The sequence below is a fragment of the Pleurodeles waltl genome, chromosome 2_1, assembly GCF_031143425.1.
Source record: "Pleurodeles waltl isolate 20211129_DDA chromosome 2_1, aPleWal1.hap1.20221129, whole genome shotgun sequence".
NCBI lineage: Eukaryota > Metazoa > Chordata > Amphibia > Caudata > Salamandridae > Pleurodeles > Pleurodeles waltl.
In genome coordinates, this window is record NC_090438.1 from 687,341,016 (window position 1) to 687,358,167 (window position 17,152).

The following is a 17,152-nucleotide window of genomic DNA, read 5'->3' on the forward strand; positions in this document are numbered from 1 at the left end:
AAGGAGTCATCACTGGCCAGTCAGGACAGCCCCTAAGGTGTCCCGAGCTGAGGTGACTGACTTTTAGAAATCCTCCATCTTGCAGATGGAGGATTTCTCCAATAGGATTAGGGATGTGCCACCCTCCCCTCAAGGAGGAGGCACAAAGAGGGTGTACCCACCCTCAGGGCTAGTAGCCATTGGCTACTAACCCCCCAGACCTAAACACGCCCTTAAATTTAGTATTTAAGGGCTCCCCAGAGCCTAGGAACTCAGATTCCTGCAACCTAAGAAGAAGAGGACTGCTAAGCTGAAAAACCCTGCAGAGAAGACGGAGACACCAACTGCTTTGGCCCCAGCTTTACCGGCCTGTCTCCCCCACTTCTAAAGACACTGCTCCAGCAACGCTTTCCCCAGGGACCAGCGACCTCTGAATCCTCAGAGGACTGCCCTGCTCTAGAAGGACCAAGAAACTCCTGAGGACAGCGGCCCTGTTCAACCAAGACTGCAACTTTGTTTCAAAGGAGCAACTTTAAAACAACTGCGTTTCCCGCCGGAAGCGTGAGACTTGCTACTCTGCACCCGACGCCCCCGGCTCGACTTGTGGAGAAACAACACTTCAGGGAGGACTCCCCGGCGACTGCGAGACCGTGAGTAGCCAGAGTTGCCTCCCCTGAGCCCCCACAGCGACGCCTGCAGAGGGAATCCTGAGGCTCCCCCTGACCGCGACTGCCTGACTCCCAGATCCCGACACCTGGTAAAGACTCTGCAACCGCAGCCCCCAGGACCTGAAAGATCAGAACTCCAGTGCAGGAGTGACCCTCAGGAGGCCCTCTCCCTTGCCCAGGTGGTGGCTACCCCGAGGAGCCCCCCCCCTTGCCTGCCTGCAACGCTGAAGAGACCCCTTGGTCTCCCATTGGTTTACATTGGAAACCCGACGTGTGTTTGCACACTGCACCCGGCCGCCCCTGTGCTGCTGAGGGTGTACTTTCTGTGCTAACTTGTGTCCCCCCAGGTGCTCTACAAAACCCCCCTGGCCTGCCCTCCGAAGACATGGGTACTTACCTGCTGGCAGACTGGAACCGGGGCACTCCCTTCTCCATTGAAGCCTATGCGTTTTGGGCACCACTTTGACCTCTGCACCTGACCGGCCCTGAGCTGCTGGTGTGGTAACTTTGGGGATTGCTCTGAACCCCCAACGGTGGGCTACTTTGTACCCAAACTTGAACCCCGTAGGTGGTTTACTTATCTGCAAAAATGAACTAACTCTTACTGCCCCCAGGAACTGTTGAAAATTGCACTGTCTAGTTTTAAAATAGCTATATGTGATTTATTTGACAACTGTGTATGCTATTTTGATTATTCAAAGTTCCTAAAGTACCTACCTGCAATACCTTTCATTTGAAGTATTACATGTAAAATTTTAACCTGTGGTTCTTAAAATAAACTAAGAAAATATATTTTTCTATACAAAAACCTATTGGCCTGGAATTGTCTTTGAGTGTGTGTTCCTCATTTATTGTCTGTGTGTGTACAACAAATGCTTAACACTACTCCTTTGATAAGCCTACTGCTCAACCACACTACCACAAAATAGAGCATTAGTATTATCTCTTTTTGCCACTATCTTACCTCTAAGGGGAACCCTTGGACTCTCTGCATACTATTCCTTACTTTGAAATAGTGCATACAGAGCCAACTTCCTACACACAGGATTCAGTCCATCCTTGTTTAATGTATATTTCAGGCCATTAGCATCTTTGCCTGCCCAGGAGGGGAACAGCCCTGCAAACTTTATGAACTGTATGTCAGCTGTGGCAAAGTGAATGCATGCAAACTATCTAAAGCTTAATGGCAACAAAACTGACATTCTTCTGATGGGACAACACTCTAGATTGGGGTGCTCATTGGTGGCCTCATATGCTGGGACGGTCCCCTGTGCCCAAATCTGTGAATAAGAACCAAGCAACTACTTCCAGTGCAAGGGGAATCTATAACCTGATTCGGCTGAATTAAAATGCTTGGTGTACTTAAAAAAAAAAAAAAAAAAAAAATGTTATCATGACCACTTTTTCTTAGCTATGTGTACAGTGCTTGTTCACATCTTGTCTAGCACACTCCCTTGTTTGATTGCTTTTCCATACAGCCAAATCTAGAGTGCCGTTATTGATCGCAGTGTGTAAAACTGCACACAAATGCTTAAACCTTTCTTCTTTTATGAACATAATGGTTTCTGTTTTTCTCAACAGAGCTTCCTGAACACCAGCAGCTGTCCTGAAATTCAGGGTTTTTTACATGTGAAAGAATTGGGAAGAAAATCGTGGAAAAGGATGTTTGTATGTTTGCGACGATCAGGACTGTACTGTTCTACGAAAGGGACATCCAAGGTGAAGAGCCCTTATTTTTTGAATTTTACTACAGTGAAACCTTCTCTGTGCATATTTGGTGCAAAACTGGGATGTTCGTAATAGGTGTCGAATGCTTTTCTTGGTGGCTTGTTGCATATTCCATTTCATTTGTCACTGGATTTGCAGTTGAATACCATGAACATTTGAGCCTTAAATCCTGCATTCCCATTCCTACTAATTACCATTAAGACTTTTTCAGTGTGTAGAAATTTTGGTTGTCACAAAAAAATCCACCCTAAAATGTGCGTAAATGGGTGTGTTCATTGTAGCATATGTGCTGTTGTATAAACCCCACCTGGAAAAAAGACTAAACATTTTGATAGTAGTTGATCATCTGGTGAATGATGAGATGAAAGTGTTGTGCAGTAGAAGAAAGCACGTAGATTTTATTTTGAAATAACCTATACTGTTACCAGTGCGGCTGAGCTATGTCAGTGCATACCATTCTTTTCTTTCCAGAGATGGTTTGAGTTTTCAGCAATGCACTCTTGCACGGTGATTGGCGGATGAGTGTTGCCCCTTTCATGTTCTAGTTTTTCCATAAGTTAAGGTATGTCTGCTCACTTAGGTGAGGAGTACATTGACAGGTTTGTCTAATTGAACAGGCTGTAGAGGGGTACCTTGCTAAAAACCTGTGGGCAAATGAATGATCGAGAAGGGGTCAAGGTGTATCGTTCTGTCAACTTGCTGATAGATTTATTAGTGCAGCTGGTAAGGAAAGCTGTCTGGAACATAGCAACCTGCTACTCCATTATTCTCCACAGAGGAGAGGTTTGAGGTGATACTAGAAAATGCAAATTGCACTACGGCCTCATTGCAGCTCTGTAGTCGGGAAGGGGTGACTCATGAATGTAAATTTCCATGCTCAAAGATTTCCAGATAACGATAAGAAAGATATGATTACGCTGATTATTAAAGCCTTTTTTTAGTTATTAAGGTACAGCAGGTTCAGCTTTTGTTGGACATAGTGAATGCTGTGTCTGAGGTCCACTCAGTTGGACTCGAGACGGAAACATTAACTCCATTCAGGATGGTCATCTGCTCAAGCATCCTTTAACAGAGCAGTAGTTTTTCAGCATAGGACTGGTCTAGTGAAATTTTTTTTGCCCGCAGTCATGACTGTTTTAGCAAAATCATTTTCACAGTTTTCAGGTTTGGTCAATGGTCTGTTTCGCTGCGTCAGAAGAAAGTGTTAGTCAGCTGTAGTGGGAAAGATATTGGTAATTCATTGTTACATAGATTAGTTGAACATCATGCATATTACAATTTGTTGGAATGCTCGCAGATGTTGCCATTCATACAGTAACTGATGCATACTCAATATCACCAGGAATTCTTTGTTTAATGTACACATAGGATCTGTAAACAGGTCAAGGGAACCACAGCAGAGGGAAGTCCGAAGAATAGATTGGCTTCCACTGCTCTTCTGCAATCTAAATTATTGGAGACTTGTAGCTAGAATCACCTGTCCTAGGGTTTTGCACTCCACCTGCAGACAAGTTTGAAATCTAATCATAACAAGCTTCCATTCTGATCCAAATGGTCTGATCTTGCCAAAATATTACTCAGTAATGTTTGTCCTGCAAAATAGAAATTATAATGAGCTATCCACAAACATCTTGGGATCAAGGTAGGCACTGTAATTTCCGGTGTGCTTCTGTATATGTATATTGTTAGACCTGGCATCATTGGCTTGGTATTCCCCTAACTTTTTTACTACTCTTTTTCTAACTTTGTATTTGCTGGCCTGAGGACGACTGCCACCCAGTGCTAAAGTGCCTGTGCTTCGTCCTTCAAACATGTCAGATTGGCTTATATCCAATTGCCATATTTAATTTACTTGTAAACCCCTAGTAAAGTGGCACTGCCTATTCCCAGGGCCTCTAGATTAAATGCTACTAGTGGGCCTGCAGCAATGATTGTGTCAGAGATATACGAAGCACTTTAAACATGTCTTAGGCCTGCCATTGCAGTCTGTGTGCAGTTTTACACTGCCATTTTGACCTGGCAAAATACATCTTTTGCCAGACACAAACTTTCTTTTTAATACACATAAGTCACCCTTAGGTTAGGCCCTGGATAGGCCCAAGGGCAGGGTGCAGTTTTATTTAAAAACTTGGGCATGTACTTTTAAACTTTACCTGTCATTGTAGTGAAAAACTTACATTACTTTTTCACTCCTGCAAGGCCCACCTCTCCCATCGGATAACATTTGCGTTACCTTATTATATTTTATAAGTTTAATTTCAAAATGGGAACAGGTAATACCATGTTTGTCTCTGGGATTATAATGAAAAATCTTAACTTATGGTGAAGATGGATTTTAAATGACAAATTTGAAAATGTCACTTCTAGGAAGTTGGCATTTTCCTGGCTTAGCCATTTTGTGCCTGCAAGCCTGTCTGTCGATCACATGACTAGGTACAGTTGGGCTTTGTGAATTCCTCCTAAACAGCCAACCACAATGGGTTAGGTGTGACCGGATTGGACATCACTGGAAGAATGGAAGTGAGAAGCTGGACCCCACTTAAACTTGAATAGGCTGCGTCCTGCCTCTAACCAAAGGGCTGCATACCTCCTGTAGTTAGTCTGAAGCCAAGGCCAAGAAGACATGGTTCTAGAAGCTTCTTCTCCTTCAAAGGCACAAGTGGGTTTAAATACTGGCTCTCAAGACAAACTCTTGAGTTCACTTCTAGACCTGTTGATACTCTGCCTGGCAGGACGGCTTCTGTGGTGCTGAAATGACTGCTACTCCACTGGACTGCAGATTGGAAGAACTGCTGTCCTGCTGTGCAGACCTGCTGCCCTCTTGCCTGGGTGAAAAGGACTGGACCTGCATCCCTTGCATCCAGTTACTCCAAGGGCTAGTTGGTTAGCCTGCTTTTCTGAAGTCTCAGGAGCACAACAGGCTTCCAACAACTTTGTGCCTGGACTTTGCCATCTGTGAGTCTACCCTGCCAAGTGATGCCACCCCAGCCCTGGACTCTTGGAAATGGGCTTAAGCTGCTCTGCCAGCCTCTATGGATCAAGCAGAACTGACATATATACTCTGCTGCGTGTCCCAACCCTGAGCAGAACTGACTCGTCTCTGCTGATGCGCGGATTAGACCGGTTTAAAAACATGCATTGCCTCCTCAGCCCATAATGCAGTTTGAACCGCCGCTGCATGATGCATCCTTGGCGCAGGCCCTCTCATCCATTGTTGACAGAAGATTAGATTAATACACCGGACTCCGCATTGCAGCCTCACTACTCCTCGGAACTTACATTTCCTAACCAAGCAATGCATACGTGACTCTGTCCTGTGCTCCATCGTGATCAGCCTGAACTTGTGACTTTGTCCTGGTCCTCCGCAACCAGATATCCACAGATGGTGTTATGTGCTTTTTAGTGCTAATTTCACTTAAATTTTCAAAGCTGCAATGGGGGCATGGCTACAGCCAGACAAAGATGGTGGCTTAGCTTGCGAGCTCCACCGCGCCTGAATAGCATTTCTTCTCCGCATACCGCCCTAACCTGTTTTCTTATCCCGGTGAGATCCACCACAGTCTGCTCACAATGCAGTGAGCACAGTGCTCCATCCAGGGACCTCAAACTGACTTGTTGCAACCGTTTTCTGAATCGAGGTTCTGAGCGCCTCTGAAACCTTCGTGTTTGCCTGACTGTCATGGTCCCCACGGGGACTCTAAAATAACCGGCAACCATTGCACTGTTTATTTGGACCTACATGCAAATGTGAGTGCTCTATTGTATTTCTACCTGCTTATCAGAGGTGTAATTCCTATCGTAGCAACAGCCTTTGTTGACAACTAATGTCTACAGTTTACATTCTAAACCTCTCTGAGCCTGATCTTAAGATGGCTGCCATGGAGGCTCATTGTTTCTTCTAGACCTCTTTTAAGCTAAAAACTACTAATTAACTGTAGCTGCGTCTACTTACACTGCCTGCAAATAGGGTCACACCACCTGCGCTTCCTTGTGCATGTGATAGTATCCATTTCCCCAGCATGACTTAACAGAGAATGACTGATGCAAGGGGCACAAGGGGGGGGGGTCTCCAAAGACTCCAAACCGGTGCAAAAAAAAGGTCAAAACAGGAACCACCTACCCTTGAGTCTCCCATCAAAGCAAAATTAGACAATAGTGGACCTTGGACTTGATCATGCAAGAACTCGATACACTGCACACCGTTGTGCAATCCACCAAAAATACCACGGAATCCATGCAAGTAGATCTTTCTCCCTGAAAATAGGACATTCTTTATCTTGGGAATAGTCTCTGAAGCAGAAACATATGTATAAGCCACCTGGAAGACAAACACAGCTCTGCTAAAATGATCTCAACGAATGTGGTGAAAATAGCAAGACTATAAACAAACATAGACATTAGATGACCGAAATGCAAGGGGCAACTTACGAATATTTTGATTACAAGAAGGAAAAGAAAGCCAGGCCCTTTACTGCACAACATTTAAAGAACAATGGATACCAAGGGTCCAAGATATGCAATTTGCCAAAGACTTTGAAATAACACGGGCTCACAGAGTACCTACCCTCACTACGAAAAACTGACCCACCTAGATCCCTGATCTTCAGACCCCTACGCTACTCACACACCGAAGCGATCGTTCATCACATCAAGAAAATGAAGAGGGTCAAATGGCAAGAGTTATCTATTGGGATTTCACCAGACTACTCAAAAGGTACCTTTAAAAGGAAAGCGTTCTTATCCCTACGCCAAGCTCCACGAGACTTATCAATACAGTTCTCCTTTAACATTCCTTTTGATCCAAAAGACCTGGACTCCTTCATCGCTGACACTCAAGACATGAAAATGAACTCCTAACTTTCAGATTTCCTCTTGTCTGACGTGGTTCATAATCACCCCCAACTAACAATCTCTATCAAGAGCTAACAGCTACTAACAGAATCCTGCATCTACAACCAGTTCTTCCTTAATAACATGGTTGTCTAACACCAGACTAAAATCATTATCACGTCTCTCGTATCCAAACACAAATGGATACAATATGCTAGACAACATGGGGCATAGACATCTTCTAACCCATCGGTTGGTCTTTCTGCAACTAACATCCCCTTTTTGTTACCCCCAATATTTGATTTGCCCTGTCTAGATTTGCCCATTGTGCACTGTGTAAATCTTGTTAATGTGCAATAACATTCTGTACTGCTGTTTTTCTCTACTATACTTCCAATTTACCTGTCTAATATATAGCTATATTCTATTAGTAGATGTAGTTTCTGCAACCCTCTTTGGGAAGCCTTGTTTCAGAGAAAGTCGTCTTATGTTAAACCAGAGGTTCACCTACCTACATTGGTAGAACATTACTAAGAGTTTGAACTGCTTTCACTGTGTTTATCAGTTACTAGAACAACACTTCTGCATTTCTAAAATGCATATCTGCTTTGTTCCCCGTTTGCTACTCTGCAGTATTGTCAATTAACCTATGCATTAAGGTCATTTAAGGGCTACATAATTGCGACCAGCTCTGTCATCTTATATTACACATCATTTCACTCTGCTCCTTAATTCAGTCCACCCCTCATAGCGCGTCAAAAGCACACTCACAGTAATCCGTAGTTAATGTATTCTAGTCCACTCACACTTCATACGCCCCCAGCTCCTTGATCCTAGGCTCTTCCTCCTGTGGCCCCCTCAGCTCACACTTTTTTGAGCCTGCTTGGTACCTTCTCGGTTACCATGCCACGTGTTACGTACACTGATATTACTTTCTTACTACCTTCATCACCTCTTCTTAGTCTAGCCTTTTCTTCCTTTTTTTAATCTTTCGTTTTCTGCTACAGATCTTCTGGCTCTTCCCTGCCTCCCTCCTTATGCCTCTTCTATGCCTAGGCCTCTGACTCCCTACCCCACTCTCCATAGTTTGCCCATCACCCCTCCATTCCCCCCCTCCCCGACCCCTCTGCCCCACATGGCATAAGACATGGATCTGCTCTGATTGTGTCCCCAACATTGCGTTATGCATAATTTAATGAATCTTCCCCTCAATGTTAAGGGTTTAAACCCTCCTACTAAAAGACAAAAAATCCTAAACTATACTCATAAATTCAAGGGGGATCTAATACTCCTGCAAGAGCCAAAGGTCACACAAAAAGTAGCTCTCCTACTAAATAAATCCTCAGTTAGTAACATTTTGTGTGTCCCTGCTATCAACAAGAAAAATGGCCTAATTACACTTATATCTACCTCCTCTGGTCTTGCCATTACCTCATCTGAGGCTAACCCAGAAGGCAGATGGCTTACAACACTACATAAAGACAATACTGACCTCAGTCGTAAATACCTACGCTCCAAATATCAATACCCCAACCTATTGGACTCACCTTAGCGAAAAAAATGTTCAATGGCATGTGTAGCTGTAGATACACAAGATGTGCATAAGCTAGCCATCTAGTGTTGGGTTCGGAGTAATACAACTTGTTTTTGTTCAATGAAAGTTTTCGAGTCACAGGATTAAGTGACTCCCCCTCTCAGTAATACTGTGCATGGGCATAGAGTCCTTTGTTAGATTTTTTTTTTTTTTTTTCTGCCGTCTGGTTCGGATGCGTGTTCCTCTTGCGCTGAGTTCTCAGCTCCAAACAGTCTAAAACGGTATTCTTTCCTTCTCACTTTCATCTTCAGTATTGTTTTCGAACACGTATTCTTTAATTCAACTTTCGGTTCCTTTTCCATACTCTTAGTCAAATTTCTCGGCCCTTTTGGCTAGAAAGGCCCTCTTTGGGCCTACCTCTCCCATGTGGTATCAAAGAATGCAGCCCTAATGGAACATACTCCATCCCGGTTTTGCCCTCAATGCCATTCAAAGTTTTTACACACCGACCATCAACAGGTGTGTAATTAGTGTCTTTGACCAGACCACAATGACCAGGCCTGCGAAGCGTGCCATTCTTTTCGATCAAAGAAGATGCTTGAAGATCGAGGAGCTCGTAGAATGGAAATGGAGTCTCGACATTCAGATGATACACCAGACATCTTCGGTGACGAGCACGCTCAAGAAGACTTGGAACAGGAGGGGGTTTTGGACATTCAAGATTCAGACTGATGTGCAGTCGGGCATCGAAAGTCAACCAATACAGCCAGCACAAACGAAGTAAAAAGCCCCCTTTTCCATTGGACAAATCAGCCACTAAAGAGGACACCGGTCCACCACTGCCTGCCAGCCATGGTCTGAGCCAAGAAACTTATTTGGATGCATCGCATACCAGCTCGGCACCGAAAAAAGCCAAAGATAAATCTTCCGCATTGACCTCCAGTACCTCAATTTCAGCACCGACAAAACAGAAATTACATGGTGCTTCAGTGCCTACCACTTCAACACCGAAAATGTTCCATCCGCAAAAACCTCCAGAACCGAAAACCTCACAAAAGACTTTCAGTGACTCTAGACAGTCTATAACAACCCCTACATCACTGGTGGAACCAATTTTAGAAGTTATGGACGCTAGGCAGCGCTGACTTCAAATTCAGCAAAGAACAGGGAGGATTATAACATCACCTCTGTCACCTTTAAAAAAGGAAATTCACTTTTCGAGTCGTGATTACTTTACACCTCCTAAGAAGAATACCAAAGAAAAGACTTATTTTCATACTCTGACATCTCCACCTTTACCTACTTTTCCACAACATACTCCTCCACCAATATCTCTCCCTCATTCAGGGTTCACACCACCTAGGTTCACCACCTGGTGGGTCTCAAGATATAGAGGGGATACATTAGATGAACAAGCCCCATGGGATGAATACGATCTGGATCTTATTACTCCAAATGATCCAGCTCTTTACCCAGCTAGACCTTCACCACCTGAGGATTCCACATCATACAGATAGGTTATATCTAGAGCAGCAGCATTTCACAATGTACATATGTACACTGATCCAGTGTAGGAAGAAAGTTGGTTCCTTCCAATGCTTCCAGGCATGCTCAGACATGCAAAATAAATATTTAGAGAGCCTGGGTTATCACTCCCAGAATTGATTTAAAAAAAAAAAAAAAAAAAAAAAAAAAAGTTCAGGACTTCTCCTACTGATCCTTTATATATAAAAACACAAATACCTCCAGACTCTTGTTGCATCTACTGCACGCAAAAGGGCTAATAGCCAGTCAACAGGAGACACACCTCCCCCTGATAAAGAAAGTAAGAAAATTAGATGCGGCTGGGAAAAGAGTGGCAGCTCAGGCAGCCAATCACTGGCAAATTACTAATGTATGACCTTTCATATCCAGATATGACAGAGCTCACTGGGATGCTAGGGAGGAACTTTGACAGTACCTACCAGAAGAACATCGTAAAAGAGGGACAGAAATTGTAAATGGTAGGGACAAATAATTTCAAATAACTCCATTCGATGTGCGCCTGATGCTGCTGATACAGCAACACGTAGTATTAACACAAGTGTCTTAAGGCGCTGTGCCTGGCTCAGATGTTCAGGGTTTAAACAGGAGGTACAGCAGGCAGTTTTAAACCTGCTTTTTGATAAAGAGCATTTTTTTCTGTTCACAAGTGGATACCACACTTGAAAAGTTAAATAAAGATAATCAAACTGCCAAAGCTATGGGAGCCTTAAAAGCCAGCACACCCAGGGGTAATTTTCGTCATACAGGGTTTACAAGAGGAGTTAGGTAATCATTTCAAGAACATTCCACAAATCAAACTAAACCCACCTCTCGATAAACCAGAGGGTACTTTAGAGGATCAAATAGAGGAAACAATAATAAGGTAAGAGGAAAACCATCTACATCTAGAGGCTCCATATCAGTCACAGAACAATGACTTACAACAAACAATACTAACACACACCACTCCTGTAGAGGGAAGGTTACAACATTTGTTACCTCCAGTGGACTCAAATTACCACAGATCAATGGGTACTTCCAATTATCCAAAATGGTTATTGTCTGGAGCTCATTTCAAAGCCACCAAATATACCCCCTTGTACTCACACACTCGATCATCTCACTCTTCTCTAAGAGGAAGTACATTCCCTTCTTCTAAAAGGAGCTATAGAACCAGTACCATTACAGCACCCAGGAACAGGAGTTTACTCCTTGTATTTTCTAATTCCCAAAAAAGACAGGACTCAGACCAATATTAAATCTCAGACCCTTAAACCACCACATCCAATCAGAAAAATTTTATATAGTCACTCTCAAGGATGTTATTCCTCTATTGCAACTTCATGACAGTTATATCTAAAGGACGCTTAGTTTCACATTCCTATTCATCCTGCATACCGCAAATACCTAAGAGATGTAGTAGCAGGAAAACATTACCAGTTCAGTGTATTAACACTCAGTCACAACTGCTCCCAGAGTATTCACAAAATGCCTCGCAGTGGTTGCAACACATCTCAGAAGAAAACAAATTCATGTTTTCCCTCATTTGGACTCATGCTCTCATCAAAGCCAATTCTTTCGCACTGTGTCAAAAAACATACTCAAACTACAATTTGTCTCTTACACTCTCTAGGGTTCACCATAAATTACTTCAAATATCATCTGCAACCTCTCCAATTAGAACCCTATCTAGGAGCTGTCCTAAATGCACAGTTAGGAATAGCTTTCTCCAAACCGGGTGCAAATCTTTTTAAACATTGATCACAACATTAAAACGGAACCAAACATACATAGTATGAACTGTTATGAAACTTAGGGATGATGGCATCTTGCATTGCCATAGAGCCTCATGCCAGACTTCATATGCGCCTCTTCAACAATATCTCTTGTAAGTGGACTCTGGCACAGACTCAAATGGAAGATCTAGTGCTGTTGGACCGCTAGACTTATCTCTTTTTACATTGGTGGAATATCACAAACCTTATGAAAGGGTGGCCCATTGTAGACCCTGTGCCTCAGATCACTCAACAGATGCCTCAAGCAACAGATGGGGAGCTCATCTCCTCGACCTAACAATCCAGGGGATATGAGACAATACTAGTCAGTCTCTTCATATCCATTACCTGGAACTGCAAGCAATATTCTTGGCAATGAAAGCATTCCTTTCACAGTTGCAACACAAAACAGTGTTGATATGTACAAACATGACTGCCATGTACTATCTTCAAAAACAGGGGAGGGGACACAATCTCATCAACTGTCCCATCTCGCACAAACAATATGGAAATGGCGATTTGTCACCACATTCACATAGTGGCACAATGTCTCCTGGGGACAAGACAATCGCTTAGCAAACCTACTAAGCAGGATGCATCAACAAACACGAATGGAAACTCCACCCACAAGTCCTTCAACAGTACTTCAAAAAGTGGGGGAACACCTCAAATAGATCTGTTCGCAACATATCAAAACAAACAAATGCCAAAACTTTGCCTCCAGGTACCCAAACCCTCAGTCCAAGTGCAATGCTCTATGGATGAGTTGGTCAGGGATATTTGCTTACACTTTTCCCCCTCTCCCACTCTTACCATTTCTAGTCTGGAAGATAAAACAATGTTCCCTCAACATGATCTTAGTGACCCCTATATGGGCATGTAACCATGGTACACAACACTTTAGGAACTCAGTTGTTCCTCATCAAAAACTTCCCAACAGACCAGATCTCCTTACCCAAAAACAGGGACAAATAAGACACCCAAATCACTCTACCTACCAATGTGGCTCCTGAAGTCATAGAACTTGGATATTTACAATTACCACAGAAATGTATGGATATCCTTAAACAAGCACGAAAACCTACAACTAGACAATGCTATGCAGCAAAATGGAAATGTTTTGTTTGTTACTCCCAAACAAAAGACACTGGCTCCCTCGAACCAATAGTACAAGACATTGTACAATATTTATTACACTTACAAAAAGCAAATTTAGCTTGCACATCTATTCATTTACATTTAGCTGCATAGCTTCAAAATAAACAACATATTTCTTTGTTTAAAATTCCAGTTATTAAAGCATTTATGGAAGGACTAAAAAGGATAATTCCACCAAGAATTCCTCCAACTCCATCTTCGAATTTTAACATTGTACTCAGGGCTCCACCGTTTGAGCCACGTCACTTCTGCCCCCTACATTTCCTTTCATGGAAAGTAGCCTTTTTAATTGCTATCACCTCCCTCAGATGTGTCGGTGAGCTCCCAGGCATTAACTTTAGAAGAACCTTCCTTTCAAGTTCAGAAAGACAAAATTGTGTTAAGAACCCTCCAAAATTCCTTCCAAAAGTAATTTCATATTAATCAAACAATAGAATTACCAGTTTTCTTTGCAAAACCAGATTCCGTTGCAGAAAGAGATCTACATACTCTAGATGTTAAGAGCTTTTAGGAAAACAAAACAACTTTTTGTGGCTTTCTCCTTACCACCCAAAGGAGATCCTATATCTAAAACAACTATAACAAGATGGATAGTCAAATGCATTCAAACATGCTATACTGAAGCTAAGCGACAATTACCTAGAGCACATTCCACTAGGGGAAAATGGTGCATCTATGGCATTTTTGGGTAACAGACATTTGTAAAGCAGCAACATGGTCTACTCCACACATGTTTCCAAAACATTATTTTTTTAGACTTCTTTGCAAGGCAAGCTAATGTTGGACAAGCTGTACTTAAAACACTTTTTCAAACAATTGCAACCCCCTGCACACTAGCCACCACTTTACGGATGAACTGCTTTACAGTCTATGCACTGCATGTGTATCTACAGCTACACATGCCATAGAACGGAAAATGTTACCAGTAGACATCTGTTCATGGCATGTAGTGCTGTAGATTCACATCCGCCTTACCTCCTCCCCAGACGTGTGTAGATGTTGCTCTATATATATGTATATATGTGTGTGTGTGTATATATATATATATATATATATATGTATGTATATATATGTATGTATGTATATATATATGTATGTGTATATATATATATATATGTATGTATATGTGTTTGGTATGTGTAGCTGCAGATACACATGCCATGCATAGCTCTTCCGACATCTAGTGTTGTGCTCGGAGTTGTTTTTCTTCAAAGAAGTCTTTTCGGAGTCACAGGATCGAGTGATTCCTCCTCTCGGTTACAGTGCGCATGGGCATCGATTCCAATGTTAGATTGTTTTCTTTCCGCTGCCTGGTTCGGACGTCTTTCCTCTTGCTCCGAGATTTCGATTTGGAAAACCTCAGAAAACCTACTTATTTGTCGGTATTGTTTCGCTCTCGTTTCCCTGCTAGCCTCGAAACCAGTAGTACCGTCGGAACCTTCATCTTGCCCTTCGGGGCGCACGCCCAACTCTGGCCTGTTCGGGCCTACCGCGTGGAAAGCCTGATGGATCTGACTCCATTCCGATTCTGCCCTCTGTCCCACACAAAGTACCCCTATACAGACCAACTCCTGGTTTGTAATTTGTGCCTTTCTCCAGACCATCGGGAGGAAGATTGCGAGGCCTGTCGATCTTTCGATCAAAGATTACCCTGAGAGGTCGCAGAGCCAGAAGACTCGAAATGGCGTCAAAGCACCAAACATCTTGACGTCGAGGAGGAAGAGCAGGCGCAGACGACAGTCTCCATCCGAGACACTGAATCTGAACAAGAATCGGAAGACGATAGGCCTGTCGCAGCTGGCCAGCATGTGAGTACGTTTGCTCCTCCACCCATACTGAAAAAACATCCGAAGGCCTTGGGTACACCACTGCCGGAAGGCCATGGTTCGGCCCGAAAAGACTGATGACGACTGATCGCCGGTGCCGAAAAAAAGCCACTCCTCCGTCCACCTCAGTCGAGTAAATCTGTTAAATTTCCAATTCAGACTCCAGTATAAGGCCTGCAAAAATCCTCATACACAGAGGAACAGAGACTTTCGAGAAAATTAAAGCAAATCTCAAAGCCCATGCTGAAATCTCATAAAGCTTCGGAAGAAGAGACTGAGATTGAGCCAATATTAGCGGTTATGGATGAAAGTCAATCGAGAATCCATATACATAAGGAGACTGAAAGAATAATCACGGCACCTCCTTTAAAGACTAAAAGAAAGCTGGCTTTTCAAGAGGAGTTAGACTCTGTTCAACCACCAGCAAAAGTGCAGAAACAAAAGGAGAAACAAGCACCTCTCCCTACTTCTCCTCCTCACTCTCCACAGCTTTCTTTTTCACCTCACAATAGTCCATCCCCACGGCCTTCTCCAACCCATTCATTATATTCACATGGAGAAACAGTAGACCCATGGGATCTCTGACACTGATCCCATTCCAGACAACGATCCAGAACTGTACCCATTTAAACCTCCTCCAGAAGGCACCACTGCCTCCACCTAAGTAATATCTAGGGCAGCAGCTTATCATGGAGTGCTTATACATTCTGAACCCCTGGAAGAAGACTTTCTATTTAACACACTGTCTTCCACTCATTCCAGGTACCAGTGTCTCCCTAAGTTGCCGGGAATGGTTAAACATGCAGACCAAATTTTTAATGAGCCTATCCAAGCTAGAGTCATCACCCCTAGAATTGATAAAAAATATATAAGCCTGCTCCTACTGACCCAGACTAGATCACTCATCAGGTACTTCCAGACTCAGTGGAAGTCAGTGCGGCAAGTAAGAGAGCAAACAGCCAGTCATCAGGAGACTCACCTCCTCCTGATAAAGAAAGTAGGAAATTTGATGCAGCTGGGAAACATTGCCACACAAGTGGCTAACAAATGGAGAATTGTCAATTCTCAGGCACTTCTATCCAGATATGACAGGGCAAAATTGGGACGAGATGCAAGATCTTATACAACACCTCCCAAAGAAGCATCAAAAGAGAGCACAACATGTTGTGGAAGAGGGACAAGCTATAAGCAATACCAGATAAGGTCTGCCCTCGATGCTGCTGATACAGCCGCAAGGAGTGTCAATACTGCCATCACATTTAGAAGGCATGCATGGCTACGCTCCTCTGGTTTTAAACCAGAAATTCAACAGGCAATACTTAATGTGCCTTTTGACAAACATCTATTCAGCCCAGAAGTAGACACCGCTATTGAGAAATTGAGAAAAGACTCCGATACTGCGAAAGCAATGGGGGCTTCATACACCACACCATATAGAGGCTCCTTTAGCAGATCGCAGTTTAGAGGAGGTTTTAAGCTGCAGTCCTCTGATGCTGCCACCTCCCACACAAAGCAGGGACAACAAACCCAATATCAAAGAGGGGGGTTTAGAGGGTCCTATAAAGGACAATATTTCAGGAGCAGAGGTAAATTCCAAGCCTCAAACCAACCACTACACAACCTAAGCAGTGACTTCCTTCCCACCCTTCCACTCCACACTTCTCCTGTGGGGAGGAGGGGGGAGAGAGACTACAGCAATTCCACTCTCATTGGCAAAATATCACCACCGACAATTGGGTATTATCAATTATGTGCAATGACTATTGCCTAGAATTAATCTCCAACCCTCCAAACATTCCACCAACATACCACAAGTTGTCCCCAGAACACAGCGTTCTGTTGCAACAAGAGGTACAATCTCTACTATTAAAACAAGCAATAGAATTGGTTCCACATTCTCAACCAGGAACAGGAGTATACTCACTATACTTCCTGATTCCCAAAAAAGGCGGCACTCAGGCCCATCTTGGACCTCAGGCCCCTCAATCTATACATCCCGTCAGAACCTTTTCTCATTGTAACTCTGCAAGATGTCATTCCACTACTACAAAAACAAGACTACATGACTGCTTTAGACCTCAAAGATGCATATTTCCACATACCCATCCATCCAGCTCACAGAAAATACCT

The 17,152-nt window shown here is 43.3% G+C and overlaps 1 protein-coding gene across 6 annotated transcripts in view; it reads left to right on the plus strand.

Moving 5' to 3' along the window:
* The window catches only part of GRB10 (growth factor receptor bound protein 10), a 573,160-nt gene that overhangs the window by 472,056 nt on the left and 83,952 nt on the right, over positions 1 to 17,152 (plus strand). For all 6 annotated transcript variants that reach the window (XR_011199846.1, XM_069216800.1, XM_069216783.1 and 3 more), the window contains one exon: positions 2,229 to 2,366. Coding sequence is in view for 5 of the 6 variants with exons in the window: in XM_069216800.1 (XP_069072901.1) it covers positions 2,229 to 2,366 (138 nt within the window). In the remaining variant the exon portion in view is untranslated. The remainder of the gene's footprint in view (positions 1 to 2,228; positions 2,367 to 17,152) is intronic.